The 19009-nt window shown below is 41.4% G+C and overlaps 1 protein-coding gene, 1 long non-coding RNA gene and 1 other non-coding gene across 3 annotated transcripts; 2 read left to right on the forward strand and 1 right to left on the reverse strand.

Annotated features, from left to right (window-relative positions):
* The first annotated feature begins 549 nt into the window (after positions 1-549).
* Positions 550-3113, forward strand: LOC120655602 (cysteine-rich receptor-like protein kinase 29). The gene is made up of 7 exons (XM_039933499.1): positions 550-776; positions 931-1070; positions 1155-1416; positions 1697-1931; positions 2042-2192; positions 2308-2497; positions 2863-3113. The coding sequence occupies exons 2-6, from the start codon at positions 933-935 to the stop codon at positions 2485-2487; spliced, it is 966 nt and encodes a 321-aa protein (XP_039789433.1). The 5' UTR covers positions 550-776; positions 931-932; the 3' UTR covers positions 2488-2497; positions 2863-3113.
* Positions 3114-3365: 252 nt separating this feature from the next.
* On the reverse strand, positions 3366-5760 carry LOC120655603. Its single transcript, XR_005667614.1, has 2 exons — positions 5596-5760; positions 3366-4740 (listed from the first exon to the last, which is right to left on the reverse strand). It is a non-coding gene; the product is annotated as an uncharacterized LOC120655603 (long non-coding RNA).
* A 7333-nt stretch (positions 5761-13093) lies between these two features.
* Positions 13094-13200, forward strand: LOC120657918. The gene has a single exon (XR_005668447.1). It is a non-coding gene; the product is annotated as a small nucleolar RNA R71 (small nucleolar RNA).
* Positions 13201-19009: the final 5809 nt, after the last annotated feature.

Raw genomic sequence — 19009 nt, forward strand, 5'->3', positions numbered from 1 at the left:
CCAGGTGTATGTAACCCTAGGTCGATTGCATGTGAAGTTTGGAGTTTTCGTTTCGAGAAAAAACTATATATCTCTAATAGACCTTTTAGTTGTTGTAAATCTCTTTTTAAGACAGTTTAACTGCTCATTACGGTATTAAGTAAAGGCAGTTTACAAAGCCAATTCCAGAACCCCTGCGCTAGGAACCCTAAAGAATCTAATGAGGTCTTTGACCGCATAATTAGATGATAGTTACTGTAGTATCACTGTAGTCAATCATCAATTAATTACTGTCATTAGATTCATCGAAAGAAGTTACATCTATCCGTGAAAATCTTTTGCAAAAAGACTTTATTTAGCCCGCTATATATGCAAGATTCCCTTGTACAAGATCCAAGAAGAGGCCAACCAAACAAGGCCAATCTTTTCCAGTAAAAAATTAAACCCTGCCAACTACTGCCAGGCCATTATTAGCGTGGCTCGTGGGCGGCTAGCTGGCACCCATTTGTCTATTGATATTAAATTTTATTTGGGATCCTGTCCCCTACCTTAGCTATATGCGTCAACAATACTACATAGATTATATATTCGCAGTGGCATCTCTACTGGCTTCTGAAAAAAATAGAAAGACTCAGCCAGCAAATTGGGATCCAGGTCAACTTATCGATATTTAATTGGATTGCTTAATTTATTGTACACCTGCAGCGCTGCAGGCTGCAGAAAGGAAACCATTCATCTCAGAACCTCATCAGCCCCCTTCCAGTTTTCTCTTCCCAGCGACGATTCCTCCTGTCAAGGTTTGTTCTTTTCACAGCTGATTTTTTTGACATGTTAGTTGAGTGACCATCCTTATGCTTACTCGTTTCAGCGTCTGGCTATATCATTGTATTATGTTGTTCAACAACTTACTTGTTTCAGTTGTTAAGCATCCATAACTTGTTCAATTATCAGAAATGGCGGCAGGAGGAAAAACCATAGAGAGCAACCCCAGCCTTCCGAAGGAACTGTCATTTGACTATTTGAAGAAAATCACAAAGAATTTCTCCAGTGAGCTAGAAATCGGCAAAAGTCCATTCGGATCACTCTATAAGGTATGATTTGTCCATCAACGGTTCATCCTTTATCAAAAGTTATGACAAAATGGGTGTACATAAAGTATCTGTGTGGTTAAACAGGGGATTCGGGAAGATGGTGGAGCTATTACTGTGAAGAAACTTGCAGAAAATTCACCACTGTCAGCTGACGTAATATTTGAGAAAGAGGTCCAGAATTTCATGAAGGATGAACATGAAAATATAATAAAGGTTGTTGGATACTGCCGTGAAGGAAGAAGGAAAACGGTGAAAAGCAACAGAAAATATATTGTTACAGATATCACTGAAACTCTACTCTGCTATGAATACTTACCTATGGGAAGCCTTCATGACAATCTTGTTGGTATGTAATACGATTTGCCAATATGACACATATCCGACATAGCATTTCCTTTCTATATTTTCTATCTGTGTACTAGAATACTTTTATGTTATTAAGACATCGCCTGTTATATCTACCTCTAACTTTTACATTTGTACATGCTCCCAAAAGGTGTGAAGAACTTTGCCATAGGTCATCAGTGTTTGTGAACAAGTAGTATAACATAATAAGGATTACTCAATACAATTGACTCACAATATATACGCTACTTAGTACATGATTAATTGATTTACATTTTCAGATGAAAGCAGTAGTAACATCGACTGGGGCACACGATTCAATATAGTCAAGGGGATCTGCCGCGGCATACAGTATCTACACAACTTGGAGCCTAAGCCCATTATCCACTTGGATCTGAACCCACAAAATATATGGTTGGATGATAACATGGTCCCCAAAATTGCGAATTTTGAATTTGCCAGACTCTTTGGTAAAGAAAAAACCCATATGAATACAAAAAGTGACGTGGGATCAGTGTAAGCTACTTCAATTTTAATGCTATCAACTTGTAAATTTACTACATTTTAACTGCATTTTCATCTGGCCGAGTATTTCTGATTAAACTGGTATATTTAATGCTGCTCAGTGGATACATGGCTCCGGAGTACCTTCATGAAGGTGAAATATCGGCCCAGTCCGACATATATAGTTTAGGACTAATGATACTTGAGATAGCCACAAGAGAAAAGAATCATTGCGGCTCTGATGAGAGGCATGCAAGGAAATTTGTTGACGAAGTAAGATGAATTGATGTTTTATCTGATGATTTGAAGATTGAAAATACAATATTCTTAAATCTGTTATTTTGTTGGTGCATCATTACCAGGGAGCATAATCCCAGTTCTTTTGTAGGTGAGCCGAGATTGGAGAAATAAAGATGTCATAATGTTTGAGTACCCAGATTTAGACGTGGAAGGCCTCAACCAAGTAAAAACCTGCATCGACGTTGGTCTACAATGCGTAGAGATTGACCAGAAGAAGAGACCTTCCATAGAAAAAGTTGTCAAGATGCTCGGCCTTCCATCGAACTAATTTGTCAGAGGTACGAAATAAACAATGAATGCATAGCAATAAAGGAAGAATTCTAGTTGTACTTCAGTAGCCTGTGCGCTTAATACAAATTTGTCAGTCACCAAATTCACGATACATGGTGCCTAGGTGCCAGTGTTTTAATTGGAGAAATTCCACATCTATTCATTTATGGACAGAAAGACTTTAAAAATACCTGCTTACTTAAAGTCTTTTGTTGATCCCATTGTCAAAACCAAGCCACCCAAGTTAGAGTCCAACACTGGGGCATACTTTTGTTGATCTGATACACTTTAGTTTCGGAAATTGTTACCTGCTATGATGCAATCAGGAAATTTGTATATGCTGCCTTTGACCCACAAAATAATGAAATTTCAGGTATCCCTATCTCAAGCAATTGTGAAACTTCGCTCCTTTTGAAGGACAGCCACCAAAGATGAAATAAAAGATGCACTTTTCATTATAAATTAATAAGATTCTTCGGTGCTAGATCATTTTGCAACATTAAATTCTTGTATTCAAAGGAGATTCCTGTCCAGATATTTCTTTAATTTGTTTGTAATAATCGAGATAGAACAGATTTGTCGACTCATCTTGTTGTCAGTTGTTGAAACAAAAATTTTCCCTTTATTTTTATTCTTAGGCCAATTAGACCTATAGTTTCAAAACTTAGAACTAGTTTGGGAGGAAGGGGGAAGCATGCCCAGGGAAGGTAATCCTCATGAGGATTTCCCTGTCAATCCGATTACCTGGGTGCCTTTCCCACTAGGATTAGCAAATCCCTGTTTGGAGAACCAGAGGGGTGGAAATCCATGATATAAAAAATATCTCAAAAGATCAGAAAAATTATGAAAAATTCAATAAAAATAATAAAATGAGAATTTCAGTACCCAATAATCAAATATGCTAGATAATCTATAGCAGATTCATCCATATATCCATACTCCCACCAACAAATGCAAATGTGTTAGCCTCCCGTCCCTCATTTTTAAGACTTCTTTACAGCAAAAACTGTTCTTAGTTCACTCGGCACTTGCATCCCAAAGTTTAACATCACACAGATTGTACATTGCATCACTACCAGCATATAGATGCCAAGTTAAATAGCATCACAAATTTGGAAGCCAGCTCAAAAACTACACACGTCGACAATATATATTGCAGGCACATATACAAGCCAGTCACTTGGGAAACCCCTCGCTGGTGTGATCTCCTAGACATCTGCAATCAAATCAATAATAGAAGACCAAATCATAGCAAAAAGAGGAATGAATAAGAATGGTTAGGACAATCAAAATTCTGCCCAATTATCAACAGTTTATCATAGGGCAGCAAGATCTAGTCCACAAGATCGAATAATAGGACAGCATATATGGCAATAACAGATGAAAATATGATTTAAAATACATCCATCTACACTTGGTAAAAGAATCATCCATCTAAACCTCGCATAACAGATTTGTCTTAGCGTGGCACACATCGGCAAGGGATGAGACCAACCATTATCAGTCCTCATAGAGGATAATTGCTCCTGAAAACTATGTAAAAGCCTTAGTCGAAAAGCCACAAGTAACTGACATAGGAATCCATCTGTCAAGTTTAAAAAAGGCCACAAGTAACTAGAAATATGCATGCACAATACTTCTATCTTTAAGTTTCAGATACTCGTTATGCAGCACCTAAACTGCTCTACCAAAATAGAATTCATCAATCAATAGAGCAAGGGCTAATTAATTAATCATATTTAGATTAACAGCACTGCTCATGGATATACTTCCTGTTTGCCAGATTGAGTTGTACTACTCATTAAATTGTGTGACAAAGAGTTCTCAGTATGCTACTACAAGCACATCCAATGAGTAAAAGTTACACATTCATTTTTCAGGAGCTCAACCATGGCACGACAAGGAGGAGAGAGGAGGGCTCACCAGATCCTCGTACCAGTAGGCTGCTGTTTGTGCGTTGCTATGTTATGCAACCCGAACTGAACAACTGATATGCAACTGATATTTGTTACTGACTGAAGGTGATTTTTTGTTGTTTCAAATCGGAATTTACCAAATTCTCATGTCATGTAGCCTCTTTTGCTGAATTTATTACGAAAGACAATGTATGTTCATATACAGATTTTGAAAGGCAATGTGTGTGTCAAAGGCAAGAGCGACGGCCGTGCTCTGTTCTCGGTCCTGTGCCGATTTGGGCAGCTTGGCAGGCGCGGTTCATTTTGTGGAATGTGAAGTGTGAAGAGGTGCTTTCCTTGCAAAACAAAAAGAATAAAATTAAGAAAAGAAAAGACTGACATAGAAATAGATGTTACTGTCGGAATCAATCTAAGAAGGGATGAACAAAGAACAAGATCCCTTCCCTCAAAAGATCCATTTGCTATGTGCACCTGTCGGAACCAAATGCAAATATACAAATCACAGCAATTGGTTATTCGAGAAGCACATCATGTGTTGTAAAGAATTTGCCTTATGAGTGTTTGTTCTATATCCATATAAAGCCATCCGGTCTAGAAAATCTGATAAGCAGAGGGCAACAGAAACAAACAGAAGCATGAAAATGCTAATGTATGGCTCCTCAAAGAACACCTCTAATAAAAGAATTCTGCTGCAATCTGAATCAGCCAACCTGACTTCGTCAACAGCATCTCTATGTGCCTTCTAACTAAACCAAGATAGTATGTACAATTATAATGGCTACTCAAAAAGGCAAATAGTATTGAATTCTAAAAACTTGCTATGAAGCAATTTCGATTAAAAAATTAAAATTATTAGCAGGGTAATATAATTGAATGTCTATGGCTGCTTGGGGGGCACTTCTAGGTAGAGTAGATGAGGCGTCCTCTCAAAAGGCCAAAGTGAGCATCAGATGCCCATTGCTATGTGCCTCCTAGATCTGTATGGGCTTTGAACCAGACAGAAAAGCACACAGACATTATGCACTACAAAGTTGGGAGGCTGACCTAGGCAAGGAGTAACAAGCAAAAAGATGAACAAGGAGTGGTTCTTGGAGAAGAGTATAATGTCCGAGATTTGCAAGGGCTGCACAGGGAATCAGGAGAGGAGTACAAACACTAGAAAATTAGGAGAGGACGGGGGGAGAACTCACATGTGCCGAGCTTGTGGCCGAGCAGTTGCCGCGATAGGGGAGGCTTGTCTGCATATCGACGGGGAAGACGAGCGGTTGCAGCGACCGGGAGGCTGAGTGGCTGAGGGGCGGCGGAGGCGAAGCAACCGACGTGGATGAACGGGTGGATGGGCGGCGGCGCCCAGATGCTAGCGGCAGCCGGCAGGCCCCACATGTATTTATGGGTATTCAGTTGAATACCCAAAAATATTGGCAAAAATATTTATACACATAGTGTATAATATATGTATGTATCTTAAAATACAAAATGATAAATTAAAACAGACCTTCCAATTTTATTTTTCATCTCGAGTACAAATGGCCCACTACTCCACCTCCTTGACGCCCAGTTAGCGTGGCCCAAGAGCTCCCCCTCAACCCAACTCAGATCTGACCCCGTGTTCCCATCCCCATCTTGAATCTGTCCCGACCCCAGACCCGGCTAACCCTAGCGCGGTTAGCGGTGGCGGTTAGGGGCGGGTGTGGGCGGGTGGCGGGCAAGGGCCAGCTAACAGGGGCAGCCCGCAGCGGCCTAGTAGCGGGCCAGTGGTTCCTAGCAGCTGAGTGTGTGGTGGCTTGGCAGCCTAGCATCAGTAGCACCACGGCAGCCAAGCGTAGGGGTGGGCACTGGGCAGGACCGGCATGACGCGCGCAGTGACCGGGCGCCGGGCGCAGCTCGATGGTTGGCTGTGCAGGTGGCACACCCAACGGCCCTGGGCACACCAGTAGCAGGCCTAACCGGTGGCACACAACCGTAGTTGTGCATGCGGCACACTAGCGGTAGCTGGCTGTCTTCCTCTTCAGCTCTTTCTTTTTCTCTCTTGCCTCTGCGATTCAAGGTGATCACATAGCACTAATGATGATCAGTTTGCAATTTTGATTGGCGATTGCTTGTTATCTTGTGGCAATTGTTGAGTAATGCAGTGACTTGAGGGATTGCAATTTTGTTGTTCAAGTCATGAAGAGGAAGAAGGGTAGCAGTGCTACTACTGATCTAAGGAAGTTCCGCATATTAAGAAAGACCTTAGATATGACTTCGGAAGAAGGGTAGCAGTGCTACTATTGATCTAAGGAAGTTCAGGAAGAGCTACTACTGATCTAAGGTCTTTCTTAATGGTAGCAATTTTGGAGTCCATATGAGAGAGATATGACTTCGGGAAGTTCCGCACCCCGGGCAGACCAGCCAGACCAGTTCGCAGGAGCGGTTAGACCGGTTTTCGCTGTGTAATCCGAGTTAGGAGTTGTATTTTGACACTAAATTTATTAGGGTTTCAACTCCTAATGGGCAAGCCCTCCCCTCCTTTAAATATAAAGGTCATGGCCGATTAAGGGTATCCAATCGATCAAAAACACATTTTTTTTTATCTTTTTACCTTTTATCTTTGCCATAAACTTTTCCAACCCTACGTGTTGTTTGTCTCTCGTCTCCATGGCTGATCCTAGGGCAAAGTGCCGTGCGCATGCCTCGACGGGTCCCTCCCAGGCAAGTGTTCGAGGATTCATCGACGGACCTAGTCTGTCAAAACTGGAAGTTCTGGTTTCTAAAACTAGAAGTTCTAGTTTCCACGGCAGCGCAACTATGAGTGCTACTGCGGGTGCACGTTCAGTGCTCAAGTATTTGGCGTGACATGTTTTTGCATCAACATACTATTTGACGACTCCGCTAGGGAAGATGGTGTTTCAGTTTTACATGAGGAAAATACCCATGGTGTTCCTTGAGGATCTTCATCAAGAAATAGATTAGGTAACCGATGTATTGGCTTTATCATACATATTGGACAAGAAAAGAGGGATCATCAAAGAGCCATCATATTTGACGGTCTATTTTGACCCATTTTGACCGTCAAATCCGGCAAAAAAACCACACAAATAAAAGGAAAAAATGCTAGCATAGGGTTTAAAATTGATGAATTCCACAGATGCTGGATTGAAAATGTGTGCAGGTGAATTTAGGCCGTATTTGAAGCTAAGTGGCAGGTCATGACCCGAGGTTCAAAGTTTCTATGAATCAGAGGACGACACGTGTCATCACATGGATCAAAAGGGACCACCAGAGCCGGAAACTGACATAGAAAAAAGCCAAGGCACGTGCCAAAGGTCTAAGGGCCCACAATGCTGCCCACCAGCAGAAGATGGGGTGGGTTGGAGCCCAGGAGAGCTTGGCCGGCTCCGCCGCCTTAATTGCTGCACGTGGTACTCCCCCATTGGTCCTAGACGTCACTTTAGGCAGGGTTCAGGTTCCTTGCACAACAGAAGACCTCTCTTATTCATTTGGATCTTGAGAGCTCTCCCTAGGTTCTTAGGTAGCCTAGGAGTGTAGGAAGAGAGAGAGAGATAGAGAGAGAGAGAGAGAGAGTGAGGAGAAGTTGGGGAAGTGCCGGGCTTGTTCTATGAGCCACCACCACCTTCTGACCCAATTCTTTCCACCAGCTATGAACTCAGCTCAAGCTTTATAGCTTCAGTTCAAGAAAATTCCTTTTCAAGAAGGGATTTTGAAAATCCCTATCATCATCTGCGCAAATTTGAGCAAGTGTGCTCATGTCGGAAAATTTCGGACATGACACACGAAGCTCTTAAATGGAAGTTGTTTCCGTTCTCCCTTATAGAGAATGCGAAGCGATGGTACTCTCACATCATAGGATGCGTGCATGGAAATTGGATCGAACTTCGGGATAAATTTTGTTCCTCATTCTTCCCGATTTCCCGCATTCGCGCTCTACAAGCGAAAGTTTTGACCTTCCACAAGAGCGAGAAGGAATCAATTGTTTTAGCTTGGGCCTGATTCACCTTATTGGTTCAATGAGGACCCAACTTGTCTTTACCGACTATTTGTTACTTCAACACTTTTATGCAGGGCTCAACAAAGAGTCTGCACACCACCTCAATTCTCACTTCTGGAAGTTCTTTTGCACACCTAACTCCAACCGAAGGTAGGGAAATCCTTGACAAGATTATGGACAAAACCTCTTTCATTTGCATGCACAAGTGTTGGTATTTCGTAACGTCTACTTCAGATATAGGTTATCCAGCCTGAATCCGGTAACAACACCAGAGATGTCTTGACATCTCTTAGAGCAATTACTGGAAACAAAGCTATCATAAACCATGAATCATTTCGAAAGAGGACGGAATTACCCATGCAGCATATTACCCAGAGAGTATTCTAGAGTGTCATTTATAGTCTGCAGGGAAGGCGGCGACTAAATTGTGTAGGTAGGCAGAATGAACTAATTGCAATGGAATATTCAACTGCATAAACAGGGTTAAGATAAATATTAGTTGCAATGTAGTGTGACACACAAGTGAACTCAGCTCTGGTGAAGGTAAAAAGAGGCAAGGAGCTAAGTAGAAGTTAGTCAATCAGGTCTCTAATGTACTTGCAGAATTTATACAGTTTTGCTAGCACTTTATACTTTGCACATGATTAGGCTCAATCTAGTTATTCCTAATACAAGAGAGAACTGTGCTAATGGCAGACAGATATGACTGTTTAGCCATCACAATATTTTATAACCCTCCTACCCCCTAACCCAATGTGGAGGATTACGATGGCACTAAACAGGGCTGTCACCACTTGTAGGCTACCTCTACAAACTGTGGGAAATGGTGACATCCAGCAACAATTATTCAACCCAGACATCATGCCTACATTAATAAGTGATACTCTAGTATCCCACGCGGAGCCCCCACCCTTCGGATGGACAAACATCATACTAGGGCAAACATACGAATACTGGAGCATGTAAAAGTTAAGTAGAAGTAATTCTCTAACAATGCAAAGCATATTGTAACAAAGCAAACTAATCATAAACTCTATATCTGACATCGCAGGACATAAATCATGCAAATATAAATAACTATAAGATAAGTCTATAATAAACGACCGAGCATTACAAAGAAAAACTAGTAGCGAACCCATACCTATTCTCCAAAGCATACCCGAGGACCCGAAAACTACTTCACCTAAGCTCCACTAGCCTAGAACTTCACAAGAGAGGAATTGAGCTTGAGCTTCAACTTGGAGGTGTTTCTCTATTCTTACCCCCCCTCTCATATTTCTAGAGGGTGCAAAGAGGGGTCCTTCAGTCGAGTTGCAGCAGCCCGAGCACCTTGAACCGACCTTAGGAAGCTGCTATGAAGCTGCCAGCAGAAGGGGTAATGCGGTGGTGCCCTGAGCCACTCGGCCAAGCACCATGCTCGGCCGACTGCCAGGTAGGCCCAACTAGCCTCCCCTTGCTATGGTGGGCCACCATGTGTCGCTTGATCATTGTTCCACGTGCCTGGACCTCTGGTATATCGGTTTTGTACTGAATGTAGGCCCTTTGATCCATGTGAGCCTGAATTCTATGCTCTGATTGGTCAATAGTTTTCTCCTTGGATCAATAGGTGCTTACAACCTGCATTATAGCTCTATTTCCAACATTATAAAATTTCTAAGAGCATAGTGGGTTTAGATATTATTTGGGATAAATATGCATGTAAAATATTTGAACTCTTAAGATTTTTTTGATCAAATTGACGCTTGAAATTGGTCTCTAACAAGCGTCAACAAGATCTCCCAAGTTGTCCTTTGCTCATCTCGAGCAAAGTAGGACAAATGAGGTTGTTGGTCAGAAAATTACTCTAAGTCATACTTACCTGTTATGTCTGAATTTATAACAAGTAGCTTATCTATAAATTTGAATAAACTGGCTCACATACCTGTGCCTTACCCCATACTCACCCATGGGGCTTTTAGCCTTCTCCTCATCTTGAGCTGTTGAGAGTTAGAATAGTGCATATAGCTATATTCACAAATTCCTAGATTAGCAATCTATCTGGAGATTTTTCTTAAAAAGAATTTTGAAAATCAAGGCAAAGTTTCTCAAATGATTCTCTCGAATCACTCAATGTGTATATCCCCTCACCAGGGCAATGTTGCCTTTTCTCCTTTCCTACAAAAGGGATTTTGTGAGGCTCAAGGGCAGGGTAAAAGAATAGGCATACTTGCATTTCATATGTTGTAAAGTCAAAGAGTGGATCCAAGAAGAAACCAAATCATATGATTGTGATCAAGATGTGCATGTGTGTGAAACGACTTGAGTGAATGGTGATATGACTAATTCCTTGTCATGAACCATCTCTCTCCTTTATTTTGCATGGATATGGGCTATATATATATATTCTTGCTAGAGTCACACAATACAATTTGAGAAAACTCAATGAAATAACAAGTAGCATATGTATAAAGTTTTTGAACCAAGTATTCATATGGCTCTGGTAGGTAATTATCACCATTGAGGAACTTGCCCCTTTTTTTTTGTAAAACTCCAGACTTCAAGCATCACCTAGAAAAGATCATGTTGCTCTAATTATCATATCTATACTCACAACAACTTAGACATAGATTAAACATGTGCAACCCATGAGATTTTCAGTTTTTTAGCAAGGGGTTTGTCAAGCCATCAAACTCAAATCAAGAGAGCTCAAAGCTATAAATTAGACGGACAAACTAAGCAGAAAAGGACAATTTTTCATCCTTTCAACTCTAGAGAGGTTCAAACATTCTGCAAGCATATGACAAAAGGGAAATATGATAAGGGAAATAAATTTTATTTTTCTAATTTATTATAACTAAGAAATAGCGGTAAAGGATAATTTGACCTGGGGGACCACCCTCGAGCTAGCTCTTAGTTTAGGGTCCGATGAGCAAGACCTTTTCTCCATTCTGGTTAGAGGTTGATTCATCCATACCTGGATAAGTAGTAGTGAATGATGACGTCTTCTTCTTGCGCCAAACCTTCTTTGTTTTCTTTAATGTTGCAGGTGGCACAGATCAGTCTTTGCGACCTTGGACTTACCTTTCCATCTTGGCCTTTTTTACTTCCCTTGTTCACCTTTCATGAATGTCTTCACAAAAGAGATGAGGTTGTCTTTGTTGGAAGGTGTCACTTCGACTTCCTTAATCTTCTGAGGATTTGGTCTAAATTTGACTCGGATCATCAAACATTGTTCCTTTTGGGGCTGAAAGTCAAAATTTTCCTCCTTCCCATTGACATGAAGTCAGATCTCTCTGGCTCCAACATCAATGTAAGCATTTGCTGCATTGAGGAATGGTTGTCCTAGAATGAGAGTCGTATCCTTCTGGTCATCCATATCGAGCACCATGAAGTCAACGGGGATGAAGCAATCCCGTACCCTCATTGGAATATCCTCAGCAATGCCCTCATGGTGTCGTACTATTGAGTCTGCCAATTGTAACTGCATCGATGTTGGTGCCAACACCGAGTAGTTGAGTCGATCGAATACTGCCTTGGGCATGACACTATAACACTAACACCTAGATCACATAAGGCCTTGTCGAAGTTATGTGTCCCAATCGAACATTTGATGGTGGGACATCCTGAATCCTTCTTCTTCTCGGGTAATTGATGCAGTATGGTACCACTGCACGCCTCGGTGAGCTTGACCACTCCTGTAGTCGGTAATGGCCACTTGTTGTTGATTATGTCCTTGAGATAGCGAACATAGGTTAGAACTTGCATCGCATCCATCAAGGGAAAATTGATGTTCACTTGCTGGATTACCTCCACTAAGCGGTGGAATTGCTCATTCGTTGTCGGCTTCTTTAGCCTCACAGGAAACGACAATACTTGAGTATCATAGAATTCATGCGGTGTCGTCTTCCCATTGTGCACCTTTTCGGAATCTTCCTCAGGTGTCTTTTCCGCCGTATCATCTGCTTTCTTATTGTTGTCGGTGCTAGGATAAGGTGGATCACGAGTGGTTTTCCCTCCCCTTGTGGTCACCGCGTTGACGGTTTCGACAGCATTAGGTAGGGCAGCAGCCAGCTGAGCCAATTGAGTTTCAAACGCCTTGTTGAAGCTCAGCTGATTCTTGAAAGCAGTGGAGAATCCATCCAACTTGGCCTGAATGGTCTCCAGGGACTTGTCATTAGCGATCAGTTTCTTCTGAATTGTATCATTGATCTTTTCCTGACCATAGAATAAATCCCTCAATGCAGGCTGGTTAGGACTGAGATTTGAATTTCTGTTGCCACCTTGATATAATGGACGTGGTTGTTCCACTCATGACCTCCTTGTGGACGAAATCCATTATTGTTGATAAACATTACCTCCTCCCGGGTTTCTAGGCAATCATTGCCAGAATGTTCAGTATTTCCACAGACCTCGCATGTCATGCGAGCATCTAAGGTTTGAAGTGTCTGCATTTGAGCCTTGTTTTGTGGATGGACCTCAAATTTCTTGAGGAGGAGATCAATCTTCATAGCAAGCATGTCTGTTTCCTTGACTGTGTGCATGCCTCGCTGCGTGATTGGAGTCGATCATCGCTCCAACCTTGGTTGGAAACCATCTTCTCAACTAAAGTTGTAGCTCTTTCAGGGGTCAGTGAGAAGAAAGCTCAACCAATAACAGCGTCTACATGGTCACGAGTTGTCTAAGTCAGCCCGTTTTTAGAAACTTTGTAATATTAATCATCCATCCCATGGTGCGGACACACTAGGATGTACTCCTAAAGCCGCTCCCAAGCTTCAGGAATGGTCTCATTAGACGCTTGCTGAAAACTCGAAATCGTTCCAAGGAGGGCATTTGTTTTGCCCGTCGGGAAGAACTTCGCGATGAACGCCTTGGTGCAATTATCCCAAGTATTCACTGCACTCCTGTTTGCATAGAACCACTGCTTCACTCTCCCAGAAGAGAAAACAGAAACAATCAGAGCCGAATAGCATCTTGCGATACTCCCTTGATAACAAAAGTACTTCAAAGCTCCAGGAATTGCTGGAGGTGAGCGCTGGCATCCTTACTGGCCTTGCCACAGAAAGGGCTAGCCTGCACCATCGTATTTAGGCCCGTCTTGATCTCAAAATTCTCTCCCCCAGTGCTGACCTCTGTTCTGATAGGGACATTAATAGCAGAAGGAACAGAGTAATCATGGAGAGTCTTCTGAGCCATGGAGTTGGAAGTGGATGGCGCAATAAAGACGGGTTCCGATGCCGAGAGTATAAGCTGTGGAGGTACAACATGAGGTCGAACTCGTCTTAAAAGTGACTCTGGATTTTGCATGAGATTCTGTGGCAGATCAAAACTAGTCATACACTATCTGTTTTCATCACAACAAAGGAGAAAACAAGCCAAGTTAGTCTGTTTAGCAATTGAATATCCATTTTCATTTTGTTCATAACCTTGCTTACACAATTAACCAATGCCTTCCCTGGCAACAGCACCAAAAATGCTTGTCAGTATTTTGCAACGTGTATTTCAGATACAGGTTATCATGCCTAATTTTGGTAACAACACCAGAGATGTCTTGACATCCTTAGATCAATTAGTGGAAACAAAGCTATCATGAACTGTGACACCCTAGGTGTCAGATTAGCTAAAGGAGGACAATTAGCATAACATCATACATAAATAAGCTAAGAAAACATAAATAAGAATCTCATATTTTGTTTCTGCAAATGTATGTGTGAATGTGTTTGAGTGCAATCTCTTGAAAAACAATACTTTGAATACTTTTAAAACTTGACTTGACATGAGTGTAATAAGGCACTAAAATACACCTTTCCTAATGGTCTATAAACTTTCTATGCAAATCAAATTCAAACTGGAAAACCATCAAACAAAATGATCAAAGGAACCATTATTTGATTTGTGAAGAGCTACTAGTTCAAACAAAATAATAAAATAAGGCCACAAATATTCAACAAACAAGTAGTTGTGAAATCTTGAAAATCTTCTTAAAGAAAAGAAGACATAAAACATACTTACCTGGGAGGTCCAGTAAGAAAATATTTAGTTATTCATTTCTTTCTTGAATGACAACTCGGAGTTATAAAACAAAATAAAAAATTCAAACAATGGGTTAAACATTCCTTTAGCACATAACGTCAAATATTTATACAAAACAACAATGCATCCTTGTATAGGAGTATGGGTGGATATAAAACTTGTTCCTTTAATATTCCTAAAACATCCATGCTTAACTTGTCTTAAAAATATAGTATTAATACACACTCATACTTTTGTGACACATATTTTAATTTAAAAGACTTTTTGCAAATTCAAAATTTAAACAAATTAAATAAACAGGAGTTCAATTTTTAGTGGTAAGGAAGTTAAAATAACTTTCAAACCAATGCAAACATGCATATGAAAATAAATAGGCATATTCACCATGTCATGTTAAACAAAAGCCTAATTGAAGACTAGGAGTAAAAGTGCCAAAATTCACATGAAATGATAAGTACTTTAAATGGCAGTTTTTGAAATAATTAAATAACCTTCAAACTGTTGCTCAAATTAAAAAAGTGCCTCAAACGAAAGTTGTAGATCTCGAAAAACTGAACAGAAATGGTATTCAACACATTTTCATTTGAGGCCATTAAGAAATAGATAATCTTGATTTATAGAGCAGTCCCTGGAAACAACAGAAATAGCAAACAAGTCCCTGACTTCATCTTCCTCCTCCCTCCTTCCCTGCACTGTGCCTACGGCGCGCCGTACGCCGCCGGCGCCACCTGTCCCGGCCACTTGGCTCACCCCGAGTGAAACCACTCTCGTGCCGCTTGGTTCGCCCCAGACCGCTCCTCCCTGGCGCTGCGCGAGCTCGCCATGCGCCCCGCCAGCTGCTCTGCTTGCCACGCCATTGCTCACTGTCGCACAGCTACCCGGCCGCTGCCCGCATCCCTGCCCGAGCCGCCCGACCGGCCGGTTCCCTTCGTCGCTAAGGAAGCTCCCCCTCCTCCCATGCCTATAAAATCCAATGCCAAATCCCAGCTCGCGCGAGCGCTCGCCGCGGCCTGCCATTAGCGCCACCACCCAAGCTCCATCGCGGAGCCATCGCCTCGCGCCAACATTGTCCAATCCGAGAGCACCCCGACCTTCCTCACCTCACGCTGATCCTCTACAGCACATTCTCCATTTCCCAGAGCCACCAGACTCGCCTAGGAGCGCCGCCGCCGCTCATTATCGCCGGCGAGATCCGCCCAACGCCGAACTTTCCTCCCCGGCCATCCTCCGAGCGAACCAACCCCTGGAACGGAAGCTCCTCGTCCTCTTGAAGCTCTCCGACCCGTCTGCTCCCTCCTTCCCTCACCGGAGCGCTGCCACGTCGAGCAGAGCCAATGCCGGCCGCCCCTCTCCGCGGACCCGCCTCCTCCAGCCCTCTCCCGACGAGCCATGACCGCCCAGTGGTAGCCCTCGAGCCCCTCTCCATGTTCCCCCACCTTGCCCCCACCTCCGGCGACTCCCCTCGCCGGGAAACGCCGCGCCATCCTCTCCCTTGTTATGTGCTTTATGCCAGGGACCTCCAGTTAAAAGAAATGAAAGTTCCAAGGACCTCCACTTAAAAGAAATGAAAGTTCCAGGGACCTAAGTGAGAAATGTACATGAACTCTAGAAATGAAATCAGTGAACTTGTAAAATGCATATAAGATCGTAGAAAAATCATAAAAACACAAATCCAATTGTTCTGGAATCCTTGCAATTGAATCTATAAGTTTTGTTACATGCAAATCTTTAGAATCTGTCTACATTTTAATCTAGGAAAAAGATTAGAATAAATAGACCATAAATGTTCTGGTAGTTTGGTTCGGTTGCTAGATCTGATTTTTGGATATGTTGAACTTAGTATTGGTAGAAACATCTTGTAAAAAGATGAGCTCAGTTTAAAATTATTTACTTACTCAAAGGAGCAAGATTCCTAGATCTACTAGTTAATTCATGTATTAATGCTGGTGAAACTAGACCTGGGTTAGTCCTGAAATTTTTCCTGAATGAACATGTTACTGAACTCTTGGTGATCTACAAGTTTGAGAAATTTAAGATCTAGTTTGATATATATTCTGTTTAATGCTTGCTTTATGAACTTAATTCATGATATATAGTTCCTGTGCTTAGAAACATCTAGGTTTATTTCTAGGATTCTGTTTTAATCCTGTAATCATGCCTGCAAAGTTTGAACTCCATTTACTGAGTATGTCTATAGTTATAAATCATGCTTGATATATCATGCCTAGAATTGTTATTTTCATTTTGGATACAATAGTTCATATCTGGTCCTGATTTTTAAACCTATGCTTAGTTAGTATGAATAATCCCTGTAGAGAACTTTTGGCATACAATACTAGTCATCTTATATCTCGAATGAATATGCAAGTTTATATATAGTTTAATGCATAAGAAAATAAACTGGTAGAATTAATGCTTTATATTTTTTCTGAAGCATGGTTAGGCTTTATCTAGGCTCTGGTAAAAATTTGAGGTCCATAACCCTTGTAGAACTCCTTGCGGAATTTAAATTTGTTTGCTAGCATGTTAGTATGTCAATTTTATAACTCATGTTTCATGAGTAGATAAATTCTGTAAAACTTACAGTACTGAGTATGTTGTATTCAGATGTTGTTGTAAAATTTGTAGCTCAAGAAACCATGCCTAACAACCTGTGCAAATTCATGAAGTTTCTAGCTTAATCTGATTAGATAATTTTTCATAGTTAGATGCCTTGCTGTTAAAAGCTGAAAATTTTACAGTAGATGCTAGACTATCTGATCTGCTCCACATAAATTTTTCAGCACCAATTCATGAGTAGATTTTTTGTTATGAAATTGTGAACTCATGCTTATGTTTCTAGTCTAAAATTGAACACACCCCAACACACTCATTCATGAAGTAACATAAATATAAGTTCTACTCCATAATTGAGTGCCCAGGAAATGAAATCACAAGATCATAACTGAATTTAACATTCTGTTGAACTACAACTATATCGTGAAGGAAAGAAATTTCATATCATGTTGTAATAATAAATCTTTGCATTGCATATAGAAACGATTAATCTCGCTGATGGTGATTACGAGTTGGTTCCATTGGACTCTCATACTGTGGCAGATATTAATCTTAACTGTGCTAACTTGACTCAAGGCCTGAGCCAAGCCCCAGAGGACTCTCAGTTTGCCAGTGCCCAAGAAGGCAAGCCCCGGTGTATAATTCCATTATTTTCCGCGTTATATTCATCTAACTATTCGTATATATTGTAATAATTTTATTTGTGCATTTACATTTTTAGGCGTTGATCGAAAGCCTTATATGCATGATCCCTAGGTACCTATGTTTGATATCTGGATCTTTTTCTCGACTAGTTGCCCCGGTAAATAGGAACGGTAGAAGTCGAGTGGTTTCTTGCCTCTCACGAGAAAATATGAGTTGACCGACTTTAATTACTGCTAAAATATAAGGACAACGGGCGGAGTTGTGTAGTTGTGATACCCCGCTGGTGTAGTAAAAAATGATTAAGGTCACGGTGTGTGGCTCATTTCGTTAAGCATTTGAAAATACTAGCCACATGCCGAGAAATATGGTAATCTGTAAGCTTAAGTACCTGATTGGACTGGCGAATGGAACGATCATTCACCCTCTTTGTAGAAGTAGGATTTATTTTTGTCGCGATGTACGGGTGCAGAGTGGTCGGACTCTGTAGTCGGGGAGGGTGACCCGACTAGAAAGAAAGGGGAAAAGTAGTGTGGGCGAAAGCGAAGTCGATCCCCATGTGTGTGCGTTAGGTTCCCCTGGCCAGGTTGAAATTCGATTTGGAATCGTTCGCCTCTCACGACATGAGACTGCTTAATGTTTTCGGTCACATAGAGTAACAAGTGGAACTTGATGATGATAATACTGCTGGTTGATTAAATGATTGCTCTATTTGCTCTACTATGATTGTGTAGAGTTAGATGCAAACTTAGAACGGTTAATCCAACTAGAATATAGCAAAGTTAAAATCTGAAAATAAGGATCAACTCTTAGTGGCGTTTTTGGCAAAACAAACTCCACAAACCAAAAAGCCTTGCATGTCTAGTTATCGGACTATGGTATATTTGGTGACGGGTAAGTCTTGCTGAGTATTAGTATACTCAGCCTTGCTTGTGGCACTGTTTTCAGGTACTAACTTTGAGGATATGATTGCGAGTCTGACTTGGCCGTGTACTTTGCCTCCGGGCTGGTCTATCGAGTGGGATGATCCTTCAGCTGGTGTTGATCACCCTCCCACTGAGTGACGTGTTCGTACGGGCTTTATCGATGCGTCACATGTTTCGCTAGATGTCTTTTACTGCTTCCGCTGAGACGATGATACTTGAATAATTTGTGTAGTTTGGAACTCTGTAGTACTTCGCTACTCTGAACATGGTTTTGTAATAAATTTACTTTCTGCTGCAAACTCTGATATGTATGAGATGATCTGTGTTGTAATATCTGGGCTCACCTTCATGTGGGTGTTGTCTGTGCGATCCTGAAAGAGCATGGCTTTTATCGAGGCTTCACTCGAGGAACTACTGGTGTGTGCCGAATTGGGTCAGAGTTGCCTTGCAACGAAGATCAGTGCACCCGGGCCTAGTATTTTG

The sequence above is a fragment of the Panicum virgatum genome, chromosome 1N, assembly GCF_016808335.1.
Source record: "Panicum virgatum strain AP13 chromosome 1N, P.virgatum_v5, whole genome shotgun sequence".
NCBI lineage: Eukaryota > Viridiplantae > Streptophyta > Magnoliopsida > Poales > Poaceae > Panicum > Panicum virgatum.

Coding starts and splice junctions, on each gene's coding strand:
- LOC120655602 (XM_039933499.1), top strand. CDS start 933: ATGGCGGCAGGAGGAAAAACCATAGAGAGCAACCCCAGCCTTCCGAAG. Junction 1,071..1,154: donor CATTCGGATCACTCTATAAG/GTATGATTTGTC, acceptor GTGGTTAAACAG/GGGATTCGGGAAGATGGTGG. Junction 2,193..2,307: donor CAAGGAAATTTGTTGACGAA/GTAAGATGAATT, acceptor GTTCTTTTGTAG/GTGAGCCGAGATTGGAGAAA.